Here is a 13,453-nt window from a genome sequence, read left to right as displayed (position 1 = left end):
AAATAAATCCACACATTGACCTTCAATTAACTTAGTTTTGATAGAGTCCCAAAACACACAATGATGAAAGGGCAGTCTCTTTAATAAATGGTGTGAGAAAATTTAATATTCATTTGCAGAAGAATGAAACTATCTCATACTATATATGATAATCAACCTAAAATGGATTAAAATTTAAATTTAAGGCCCAAGACTATGAAACTTCTAGAAGAAAACCTGGGTTACATTAAATTAAAAAGCTTCTGCTCAGCAGCGGGGCTAAACCCCTAACAAAGTGACAGCTTACGTAATGGAAGAAAATATGTGCAAACTATACATCTAACAAAGAGTTGATTTCCAGAATATGTAAGGAACTTAAAAACTTAATAGCAAAGGGAACAAATTGGAAAAAAACCCCACAACTAGAACAAATAACCCAGATTAAAACTTTTTCACCAAAGAAAAAAATTCTCTTCTGTTTATTAGTGATTTTCAGCATTACTAATACTCCTCGAAAAATTAAAAATAGAACAGCCATATGATCTGATAATCCTACCACTGACTATGAATCCAAAGAAAATGAAATCTATGTTAAAGAAACATCTGCATTCCCATGTCTATTGAACACCATTCACAAGAGCTAAGAAATGGAAATAGTCAATCCATCAACTGATGAATTGATAAAGAAAATGTGGTACATATACACAAAGGAACACTATTTAGCAGAAAAAGAACAAAACCCAGTCATTCACAATGACATGAATAGAATCGAAGATTACTATGTTGAGGAAAATAATCCAGACACAGAAAGACAAGTACCACATCATCTCACTCAAGTGGAATATAAAATAAAGTTGATTTCATAGAAGTTGGGAGTTGAAAAGTGGTTACCAGAGGATGGGGAGTGGAGGGAGGATGGAGAAAAGTTGATTAACTTTACATTGAAAGTTTTAAACAGACTTTAAATAATTGCAAAGGTTATTGTGGATTTTTTTTCCCTAAAGCTTCTCTATGTTTGGGGTGGTTTTATGATCATTGAGTAAAACCACTGCATTGTGGCCTGTTTTAAATATTAAAACTTGAGCCAAATCTGCTGATATGACCTCAAACATTTTTTTCTTCACAGATATGAGAAAAATCTTGTGTTTGCCCAGCGCTGGGGAATTAGAAAAGGGATAGTGATGGGATTCTTCACTGGATACATGTGGTGTCTCATCTTTTTTTGCTATGCGCTGGCCTTCTGGTATGGCTCCAAACTCATCCTGGATGAAGGAGAATACACACCAGGAACTCTTGTCCAGGTACTTTGAACTCAGAAAAACAATACTTAGGCATTCCAATAGTGAAGAGCTGCTGAGCATTTGGATTGATTAGACCCGTAATTTAATGATTTCTAATTAACTAAAACTATTATAGCTATAAATTGATGGTTTTCTGCCTGAGTCCAAATGATACTATGCCAAGAAAATGGAAAGTCAGTGATCCTCAGTTAAAAATTAACAAATCACATGATTTAATTTAATTACAGTGCAAGCTCTGTACCTAATGGACATATTTGTGAAACAATGAGTTATTAATAGAGTCAATAACATCCTCAACTGAGCAGACAATACAAACGGACTTTATTGTTCACTTGTGCTGTGTCATGCCATCACTAATGCCATAGCCACTTTAACTGTCAGTGTCCTTTCCATTAGTTATTCATTCACTAAGTAATTATTGAGCATCTACTGTATGCCAGAGCCATCCAAAGTTCAGGGGATTCAACGGTGAGCAAAAGAAATGTTTTGTGTTTTTTTATGTGTGTGTTTTGTTTTGTTGTAGCTTGATGAGATTCATAGTTTAAAGGGGGAAAAAGTAATAATTAAATAATAGCTTAAGTGCATAATGGCAAATGGCAACATGAGTTCCAAAGACAAGGAATCGTGAGAGTGAATAGCAGGGTGACCAGTGTGGCTGGGGTCAGGGAGGGCTTCCCATCCTGTTTCCTCTCCCATGGTCTTTCCTCCTTAGCGGTGGTCTGCACTGGCCCCCTGGATTCTCAGCTGAATGGCACTTTCCCACTTGGCCTTCCATCCCCATCCAGTCTGTCATTCTTTCTCATGGCATTTGCAGCTTTTCTTTGGAGCACTTGTCTCACATGGAGCATTTGCACTTATTTATATGTGTCCTCACCCCTTTCTGCCCTCAGACAGTAAAGTCTATGAGGTAATTGAAGTAAAAATAGAATACTTGTTTTATTTGAGCTCTCAGGGAGATGGGAAATCGCTTCATATAAGATTCTTAAATAATGCCAGGTACAGTGGTGCACACCTGTAATCCTAGCTAGTCAGAGGCTGAGGCAGGAGGGTTGTGAGTTCAAAGCCAGTCTGGGCAAAATAGCTAGACCCATCCCAAACAAAAGAAGGCAAAACAAGAACAAAAAACAAAACAAATGAAAGATTCCTAAATAAAATGTTTGGGCTGCAGATTCTGGATGGAATAGGTACAATTAAACTACAAAATATATCAAAATCATGTATTTTCCAGCTATTAATATAGCTAAAAGGGCTTGGGATATAGCTCAGTTGGTAGAGTGCTTACCTTGCATGCACAAGGCCCTGGGTTCAATCCCCAGCACCACATGTGTGTGTGTGTGTGTGCGCGCACACACACATTTATCTGAAAGCTTATAGTTTGAGATCTACTGTTTTAATATAAATATATTTTTAGGGAAAATTGAATAAGATTTTTATTTACAAATAGCAATGATTAGGGCTGGGATGTAGCTCAGTGGTAGAGGACCTGCTTAGCATACTTGAGGCCTCCAGTTTAATTTCCAACACCACCAACAAACAACAAACAAATGATTGACTTTATTTCATTAAGAGCATCATAATACACTAAAAATATGAACATCTGGCATGTCATTGAGCTTAGTTCAAAAAATTAAATATGATAATACATATTAAAATGTTTTATAAACTTTAAAAGGGAAAGTGTTACTATTCCTTACAACTTAGACATAGTGTTGTACATTAGAAAAGTGAAAATATTGAAGGTATGAAATGTCACTCTAAAGTCCTTTGTCTTTATTGATCCAAATGCTTCTAAAAGCTCTTGACATTTACCAAACCAGGGATACCAGTAGGTGGCTTTAGCCTCAGCTGCTTCTATCTGCTCACTCTGTAGAAAGGCCCGCACAGAGAAAGCCCTCCTTAGTTTCATTCCATGCGTACAATGAGAGGGCAGAGGAATGCACCAATGACAGTTCAGAGGGGAAATGAATTGATAAATTGAAAATTGAATAATACACAATTCCAGTTGGAAGCACTGAATAAAAAGCCCCCTGGTAACTCTCTGTAGCGAGAATCCAGTTTTATGGTTCTGATCTTTAACTCTCCTGCCAGTTGGACTATGGGCTACTTTAGATTTTCTGTGAATAATTCATTCTTTTACTGAGTATTTCTTAAGTACTTACTGTGTGAGGACATAACATACTATGTTTCTCTAACATTTGAATCATCAATTATGAACTACTTACTTCTAACCTATTCCTCTGAGCCTCTGCCTAAGGAAGTGCCTCTTTTGGAAGAGGAGAGTCATCCTTTAGCAGTAGAATCCTCTCTCGCTTACACACACACAGTTTTTTGTCATACTTTTAAGAAGCAAACTATGAAGATTAAGTACTCTAGAGCTGAGTTGAATGTTTTAATCAATCAACTAATTTACAATTAGGTTAATCTAGCATATTTTGTGATACACAAAATCATTACTGTTTACATGGTGATTGGGCATAAATGGTAAGTGGTTCACATAAGTGACTGTAATTAGTATCACTTATATTTAGACAAAAATCTACTCTGTAGTCTCTTAGGCAAGAATGTTGGGCAACTGAATGGGGCAAAAGGTCTCTCAAGTTTCAGGTTTCAATGATAAAAACAATAACAGTAATAGAAAGTCCCATCCACTCAGCGTGCGCAGGGTGTCAAGCACTGAGTGAGGTATTTCATATATTACCACAGGTCATACAGCTGTATTCTGTAATTGGTGTCATTATACGACCACTTCAAAAATAAAGGGGAGGCCACCAAGTAAAAAAACATGTGCCGAATGGTATAGAGCATGACTTGAACTCAGGTCTCTGTGACTCCATGGAACCCCTGTTTTCCTGCCTCCAGATCTATCTTCTAGGGCACTACAGGCCCCCTTTCTCCATCACAGCCTACGCACATTGTTCTGCAGCAGCCTCTCTTCCCACTGCTCTGTCCACAGGGTTGAAGAGCATGATATTTGGGGTGAAAAAATGCTGCTCTATTAGGATGCATTGTCTACTGTGACAGTTTGGGGCACATATATCCGTCCTGTCTCATGTACTCTCCCCCTAAGAACCTCCAGGAAGACACTTGCATGAAGCCACAGCTTTTAAAGCCAGGATGAGCAAGAGTTTGACTCCAAACCTCAATTTAAGCCTCCAATGAATTAGAAAAATACATCCCTCAGGTCAAATCCAGTTCACCACCTGTTTTTACAAAGTGTTTTACTGGGACATAGCCACAGGCATTTATTCCGTATTATTTATGGCTGCTTTTGTACTACATGGTGGAGTTGAGTAATTGAGAGCCCACGTGGCCTGGCAAGCCTGAACTGTATAGTATTTGGCCTTTACAGAAGATGTTTGCCCACCCCAGATTTAGGGCACAGGAAGGCTTCCCTTACTGAGATAGTAAGACTTCTGATAATGGTGGTCTTAAGCCAATTTAGGTCATAAGAACTGTTCTGTCTGTTGACCTTTCCACCTTGTAAGAGTGAGTTCTCAATATTTTCTTCATCACTATCATTCATTTATGTGACCAGTGCTGGATTAATTATCTTTATACACATTTTCTCATTTAATCCTCCTAACAATCCTTCAGAGTATATATTATCATTACCCCTCTGTTCCAGATAAAGACATTGGGGCTTGAAATATTTAAGTAACTTGACCGTGGGAGGAAGCTTCTGTTGTGATAGAAGAAAGGGAACAAGGACAGATGAAAAGATCATTTATCCCCATGGATAGGGTGTGTAATTGAGGAAGAAAGCATAAATTTAGCCCACCACCCATGTGGAGCAGCCCTGGCCCTGTTAATCATCCTGATGTATGGAATGGAGAGGCTTCTGGAGAGGGAAGAAGATGGCTGGAAGACTAAGAAAGTCCACAGAGCAACTGCTCCAACCACAAGGAAGAAAAAGAATGAGGAGATCCTCTGGGGAGATTTGCTTTGCTGGGACACAACCAGTAGGTAGGGTCTGGTCTATGGAAACCTCCATACTGGGATCATTTGATTACCTGAAAAGGCTATATTCACACAGGTGTCAACTTCACCTTGGTAAGAAGGCATGGCCAATGAAAGATCCTCCATGTGAATCATATGACTAGTGCCCATTCTTTGGTTGACAGGAGGGATAGGAGGAGACTTGTGTTCCTTCTAGAGATCAACTTGAGAAATGGCTTCATTGCCTCCTCCTTGTCTTTATGAACACCACTGGTACAAGCCAGCATTATCCTGCTGCCAAAACCTGACAAGCACACAACAATAACAACAAAAAGAAAGCGGTAGACTAATATTCTTGATTAATACGGATGCAAAAATCCCCAATAAATACTTGCAAAACAAATTAAACATCACATTTAAAAGATCATACCCCATCATTGAGTTGGCTTCATTGTAGGGATGCAAGGTTGGTTCAACTTATGCAATCCAATAAATGGACTACAACCCATAAATAGAATCAAGGGGAAAAAATCACATAGTCATCTCAGTAGATGTAGAAAAAGTCTTTGATAAAATTCAACATTACTTTATGATGAAAACCCTTAATAAATATAGAAGGATCATTCCTCAACATAATAAAGGCTATATACAACAAATCCATAGCCAATATCATACTGAATAAGGAAAAACTAAAAACATTTCCTCTAGAATCAGGAACAAGGCAAGGGTGTCCACTCCCACAATTATTTTTTTAATATTTATTTTTTAGGTGTAGATGGACACAACACAATGCCTTTATTTGCATGTGGTACTGAGGATCGAACCTGGGTCCCACTCCTGCTAGGCGAGCGCTCTACTGCTGAGCCACAATCCCAGCCCCTCCCAAAATAATTATTTCATATAGCACTGGAAATTACCCAGAGTAATCAGGCAAGAGAAAAAAAAATAAAAGGGATACCAGTAGGAAAAGAGAAATGTCAAATAATCCTGGTATGCAGATTATATGATGCTGCACCTAGAAAACCCTGGAGAGTCCACCAAAAGCCTCTTAGAATTGATAAGAAATTTAGCAAAGTAGCAGGATACAAAATCAACATACAAATGTTGCCAGCTTTCTTTAAACCAATAATAAACTCACTGAGAAAGAAATCGGGAAATCCCTGTTACTTGGGAGGATGAGGCAGGAGATTCACAAGTTTGAGGTGAGTTTCAGCAACTTAGTGAAACCTTGTCTCAAAAACAAAAACAAGAAAAAAAAAAGAAAGAAAGGGGGATATAACAGTGATAGAGTGCCTCTGAGGTCAATCCCCAGTACTGAAGAAAAAAAAATTAAGAAGAAAAAAAAGGGAAAACAATCCCATTTACAATTGCAAAAAAAAAGAAAAAAAAGAAAAAAAAAAGAAAAAGAAAGAAATCAACAAAAATAAAGCCTGGGAATAAGCCTTGCCTAACAGAGGAGATGAAAAATCTCTACAATGAAAATTATAAATTGCTGAAGAAATAAAGAAGACAATAGAAGAGAGAAGGACACCTCATGTTAATGGAGTGTGACAATTAAAATGGTTATTCTACTAAAAGTGATCTACAAATCTAATGCAATGCCCATTAAGGTACCAATGACATCCTTCACACTAAAAAAAAAAAAAAAAAAAAATTCTAAAATTCATATGGAAACACAAATGACCCAAATAGTCAAAGCAATTCTGAGAAAAAAGAACAATGCTAGAGGTAGCACAATAACTGATTTTGTAGTATATTATAGAGCCTTGAAACAAAACATCAGGTTTTGGCATAAAAATATACATGTAGATCAATGGAATAGAACAGAAGACTCAGGAATAAACCCACACATCCATAACCATCTGGGCTCAGACAAAGGAACCAAAAACATGTGTTGGAGAAATGACAGCCTTTTCAACAAATAGTGCTGGGAAAACTGGACATCTACTTGTAGAAGTCTGAAACTGTATCTGTACCTCTTACCCTGTATAAAAATCAATTCAAACTGAATCAAAGACCTTAATGTAAGCTGACAACTTTGAAATTGCTGGAGGAAAACATAAGGGGGAAATAATTCAATATATTGGTCTAGGCAAGGATTTCCTGAATGGAATTCCAATAGCTCAAGAAATCATAGCAAGAATTGACAAATAAGATTACATCAAATTAAAAAGCTTCTGCACAATAAAGGAGAGAATCGATGGGATGAAGAGACAGCCTACAGAATAGGAGAAAAAAATGCCAGCTATTCAGATTTCTCAACTACAGAAAGAACTCAAAAAATTCAATGCCAAGGAGACTGGGGTTGTGAGAGCACTTGCCTAGCACGTGTGAGGCATCCTCAGCCTCACATCTAAATAAATAAATAAATAAAGGTATTGTGTCCAACTGCAACTAAAAAATAAATATTAAAAAAATTCAATACCAAGAAAAAACATGTAATCTAATCAGTAAATGGGCAAATAAGCTAAACTGACATTTCTCAAAAGAAGCACAAATAACCAATAAATATATGAGAAAAAATGCTCAAGATCTTTAGCCATCAGGGAAATGCAAATCCAAGTGACATTAACATTCCATCTCACCCTAGTCATAGTGGTTATTATCAAGAAAACAAAAAATAACAAGTGCTGGTGAGGATGAAGGGAATCCTTTTATACTGTTTATGAGAATGTAAATTAGTACAGCCACTAAGGAAAACAGTATGGAGATGCCTCAAAAAAACTAAAAATAGAATACCATATGATCTATGACATGAAAGTAGTAAGGGGACAATCAGAAAAGGGAAAGAGGACCAGAGGGTGGGGGATGAGGCTAAGTGATGGTCGTAGGGAGTGTGGATGTGATTTAAGCAAGTTATATGTAAGGATGTAAGTATGATGGAACCCATTATTTTGTACAATTAATATGTGTTAATAATTATAAGAAAAATTTTAAATTAAAAAGATTTAATACAGAATGCTATTTTGAAGGAACATCCATGATCAGGTAGTCTTTCCCAATCTCAAAGAGATGGCTAAGTTGGCAAGTCAATGGATAGCTTCCCCAGCTGTGTGCAGGAATCTGGCCATTCCACCTGAAATGCAGTCAGCCACAGGTGAGGTTGGGAGCTACATAGCATGGTAGTCAAATGCCTGGATTCAAACACTACTAAGTTTCATGTTGTAACCTAGGGCAAATGAGGGATCTTCCAAATATATCTGTTTCCTCTTCTGTTGTGACAATTAAATGAAGTAATAGAGATAAAGCACTTACAACATACTTGTTATCATTGTTAGCAGTAGAACAACATTAGTAGCAGTAGCAACAATAGTTATCCTAGTGACAAGCATACTAGTAGCAGTAATGACAGATTGATTTTGCATGAACCAACTTCTAGGACAATCATGCCAACCTTAGTATATCTATTATTTAGGTTACCCTTCAACTGGAAAACCATTATAAGGCTGAGTATATAACAAATCCAATGGATTATCCAACTATTCTAACCTCCTTTGTGTATATGTGTTGCCTTGCTTCCACATCTTATTTTTCCTACTTTCTAGAAGAATGATGTTTAGAAAAAAAAAATGTAGCTTTAGAAATCACAGTTGTGGAGAGATTGGAGATACTTTATAGAACAAAAACTAGGTCAGACCTTTCCAAACACCAAAGAGTCATTTAGCTTTCAAACTCCTGTGGAAGAATATTTCTGAGATATCTCTCAGTTTCCAGAGATGGCTCAAATGGTAGGAGCGTACTATTTACAAATTGGCAAAAACACATTAAAAACTTTTTCTCTCTTTTCATTTCAGATTTTCTTCAGTGTCTTAACAGGAGCTTTGAATCTTGGCAATGCATCTTCTTGTTTGGAAGCCTTTGCTGCTGGGCGTGCAGCAGCCGTCAGTATTTTTGAGACAATAGACAGGGTATGTAAAAGCCAAAAGGAAAGGCCCGGTAGGGGGTGGGTGGGGCGAAGCAGGGAATGAACCCTAAAGGAATTTCTTCTAACATTAAAAAGTATGAAGAGCTCATGACTGGGGTTGTGGCTCAAGTGGTAGAGTGTTCGCCTAGCACATGTGAGGCACTGGGTTCGATCCTCAGCATCACATAAAAATAAAATAAAGACATGTTTCCACCTAAAACTAAAAAATATTTTAAAAATATATGAGGAGCATATCAAAATGCTCTACTTTAGCAATACTTACTAATTGCCATTACCAGCTACACCTGATTCTAAGAGCTGGAAATGCAACAGTGATCTAGAACAAATGAGGCCCCTGCTCTCATACTCATACTGGGAGATAGGCATAAAGAAGTAAGCACATTCAAACACGAGGCAATATCAGAGTCCAGTGAAGCAAATAGAGCAGGGCAATGTGATGTTGACTGGGACAGGGAAAGGGATCTTTAATTGGTGCATGGAAAGTGACAGCAGGGAGGGATTCCTGAAATCTAGACCTCCAAGTTGGGCAAGGGCTTGGTGAACTCAAGGAGAAGAAAGTGAGCAGGGTGCAGAGACTGGAGGGACAGGCAAGGGTCCCAGGCATATAGGACTAAAAGATCAAGTTCATAAGATTGGATATTTTCTTAATGTGGCAGAAAGGAGGTTTGTAAAGCAGCTTGGTAGTCTGGCCAGGATTTTACTGGTTGATCTAGAGAAGCACATTGGAGGTCAATCTAGGAAGTCATAATTCAAAAACAGAAGGGAGAGGATGGCAATATGTTCTTCCTCTCTGAAAACAAAATGCAACAAGCTTAGTCAGAAGGCCTGGGAATAAGTGGTACTACATGGTCCTCTGAACCCTGAGAATATTTTGCCAAACAGAGAGGCTGGCATCTACCTGAGAAAACTGCTCATTACTTTATTTGCTTGTCATTTTATTTGTGAGATTGTTAGAAAGCATATAAAAGTGATGCTTTATTCAGTCTCATTTTAGGTTTGTCATATGTTCAAATGAAATACACAGCCCTGTGAAATTATGACTAAAAATTAAGACATTTAAATATTATTGTATTACTCTTATTAGAGATCCAAGAAGAGAGTAGATGACATCATACCCCCAAGCAGAACTTTGGTGATGAATTTCTATTACCAGTCACGAAAGAGGGAAGAAGTTGAACCTGGAGTATTTTGGTAGCATGAGGTTAACCACCCTTGACTGGTTAACCAGAATGGTTAAATTCTAGATTAGACTTTCTACTAACAAGAACAGCGGTGAAATTCAGTATAGTCAATTGAAATGTGGTAACATCTGAAGACTCTGTTGGCCAAGAATTAGTTCTTTATATTTATTTTTATGGATTCTTTTTAGTCATTTGTGAAAGCAGAATCCATTTTGATGAAATCATATAAGCATAGATTATTTCTTATTCTAATTAGGACCCCATTCTTATGGATGTACATAATGGTGGGATTCAACTGGGTATTTTTATATATAGTTCTAATCATCATCTACATTATGTACTCAGTGAGTCCCAGTGGCTCCCATCTTAGTTGACTAGTTGTGTGGCCCCAGGCAAGAAACAATTTTTCTGAGATTCCTCCATTTCCTTAACTGAAAAATAGGCACATCACTTGTCTAGATAGGTTATAATAACAATTATGTAAATGAAAAAGTACATTAAAATTTCTGCTCATTGCTTCCCATAATATTTAAATAATCTGATTAATGTATAATTTAATGCATTATAATAAACATTAATAATATTTTAAATTAACAACATGAGAATATAATATATACCTATCTCATAGCAATAATTCAATAAATATTAACTAAATGACTAAAATATGTATTATTATATTAAAGTATCACACTTAATTATAATATGCAGTAATATAATAGTTCAAAAGTAGTAGTGATTATTATCATTATTATTCACTATTATTAATAAAATTTAATGCAGAAGCAATTTATCTTTAGCATATCTCTGCAGTGTTTTACCTACTGGTTGTTCTGTTTTATGAGTTAATGCAAATTAAAATGGACAGTAAATGCATATAGCATGTGTTGTTGCTACATCTCTCCTGAATTGCCCTCCAGAAACCCATGATTGACAGCATGTCAGAAGACGGTTACAAGCTGGATAGAGTCAAGGGTGAAATTGAATTCCATAATGTGACCTTTCACTATCCCTCTAGACCAAAGGTGAAGGTGAGTGCCAGTTCTTTCCCTGAAAAGGGTAAACATTTGTTTTTGATTACTCATTTTCAGAGCCATCGATTTCTTGTTTTCTGAGGCCTGATTCAGTTTCTAGTAACTGGGGACAGAGATAGGTTTCTTTGGAAGTATCACTGGGTGTGGTGCCATCTTAAGCAACACACCTCATTGTTTTGTGATAATTGAATTGTGTAAGTCCCTGTGGTTGGAACACAGACAGTCTCACAGAACATTCAGGTTAGGTCAAGAGTATGATGCTCTGTTGAAATGAGTGTCAGAGCCTGTCATTCTAAGCACATGGTAAACAGACTGTAAGCAACCCCAGCAATCAAGGCGCAGGGCTGCATCACTACCTCCTTACAGACTGCAGAAGGTGGAGCACTCTGAGGGGGTAGCTCAGAGTGACAAAGGGAAGCCACTGTCTGGCTTTTTACATGCTATCTGTAAGCTCACCAGGGTCACTGTATTAGTCCTTAGAGAAGGTACCCTGGTGATATTATGCTTGTGTACCTTGTGCTAGGTGGCTATCCAGGCCACATGGTGAAGGAAATTTATGGTTTTCTGAAACTACAAAGCAAGATCTTTAAAAAGACATTCTACTCCATAGGAAAATTAGGATCCATTTCCCCCTGAATGAATTGACTTTGAAATGAGATTTATTCCTCATTTTTAACAGAATTATCTCTGGTCTCTTTTTCTTAATAATATTTCTGTTATCCCCACAGAACTAAATCCCGCCTTGTTAGCCTAAATTTATTCTCATTTTATACACCTATAAAGTAGGCATATATGTAAAAGCATAAAGTATAAGTAAATATATATTCTGTTTACATATTTAAAGTATATTTTTATCATTATATATTGCATATGTACCTAAACATCAAATGCCACAATATATGTTAAAAGTGCTTTGTAAAGTACAAATCACAAAGTAGTATTCACTCAGTAAATATTTAGGAATGAATGTCTAAAACTTTCTTCATAGTACCTATTTGGAATCAGCTCATTGTAGCAGCTCAATAAATACTGGTTGAGTTGAGACATTGATTTCATTTCTGTTTTATCTTTTATTCTCAATGGCAATAGTTTGCTTTGGTAAAATTCTCTGTTTTGGGGAGCTCACAGTCCAATACAGGCCAGAAAGTGGAAATATATTTGCAAGATTGATTATCCAATGTGTAATAAAAGATGTAAGATTTGGTCACACAAAAACCCCCAAACCACCTTCACTCAATCAATACAAAAATCACCTTTCATTGATAAAATATTCAGCAGATAGTTGCAAATGAACTGCTCATTCTTGACCCCAGCCAGCATTCAGTGCTTACGGCCTAGAAACACACCACAAACACTTTTTAGGTCAAGGTATTCAAGTAAGATGCCTGCACACCATACAGTATATTACAGCTTAAAAATCTAAAAGTCAGTTTGTTGTTAATTGTTGGTCAGGAAAGTAGCATTGTGTGTCTAACTTACTGGAGTTTTTTTCTTTAACAATTGGGACAGTCTCCTGTAGGTATCCTAGTATATCAGAAGCGTTTTTGATTTAGATTTTGGAACATAATTTTAGAAGTCAGCCTGGCTTAGTTATTTTACCAGTGTTACCACACATCATTATTTGTTGGCTGCAGTTATTAAGTAATTGAGAAATGCTAAAACCTGATCCTAGGGCTGTTTCTTTTTGCTGGTGATGGATGGGTATTGAGGGCTGTGCCATGGAACATATGTAAACTCGCATGCACACTCACACACACAGTGATCTCACAGAGCATCCTAACTTATAACCTAGTTGCCTGATTGGCAGCACAGTGATAATCTGAACTTTTAAATTTTCTTTTCCTTTCAGAGTTTAAGTAACCTCAGCATGGTCATTAAACCAGGGGAAATGACAGCTCTAGTAGGATCCAGTGGAAGTGGGAAAAGTACGGCACTGCAGCTCATTCAGAGATTCTACGACCCCTGTGAAGGCATGGTATGTGTCTTCCAGAAACTTCTCAACTCATGGGGACAGGGAAATGCAAAAGTGGTGCTCTACTGTCAAACTGAGATTGTCCTGGCTCACCCAGATTTAATGACTTCTTACTGAATAGAGAAGAC

At 37.1% G+C, this 13,453-nt stretch overlaps 1 protein-coding gene across 1 annotated transcript in view; it reads left to right on the top strand.

Annotated features, from left to right (window-relative positions):
* Abcb11 (ATP binding cassette subfamily B member 11) overlaps positions 1-13,453 on the top strand; it is an 89,935-nt gene that overhangs the window by 33,538 nt on the left and 42,944 nt on the right. The window contains exons 11-14 of the mRNA XM_078017538.1: positions 1,106-1,280; positions 9,011-9,124; positions 11,240-11,350; positions 13,203-13,328. Of these exons, the coding sequence (XP_077873664.1) occupies positions 1,106-1,280; positions 9,011-9,124; positions 11,240-11,350; positions 13,203-13,328 (526 nt within the window). The remainder of the gene's footprint in view (positions 1-1,105; positions 1,281-9,010; positions 9,125-11,239; positions 11,351-13,202; positions 13,329-13,453) is intronic.

This window comes from Ictidomys tridecemlineatus, chromosome 7 (genome assembly GCF_052094955.1).
Source record: "Ictidomys tridecemlineatus isolate mIctTri1 chromosome 7, mIctTri1.hap1, whole genome shotgun sequence".
NCBI lineage: Eukaryota > Metazoa > Chordata > Mammalia > Rodentia > Sciuridae > Ictidomys > Ictidomys tridecemlineatus.
Note: the sequence above shows the minus strand (reverse complement) of the source record. Positions and strands in the feature narration are given on the sequence as shown.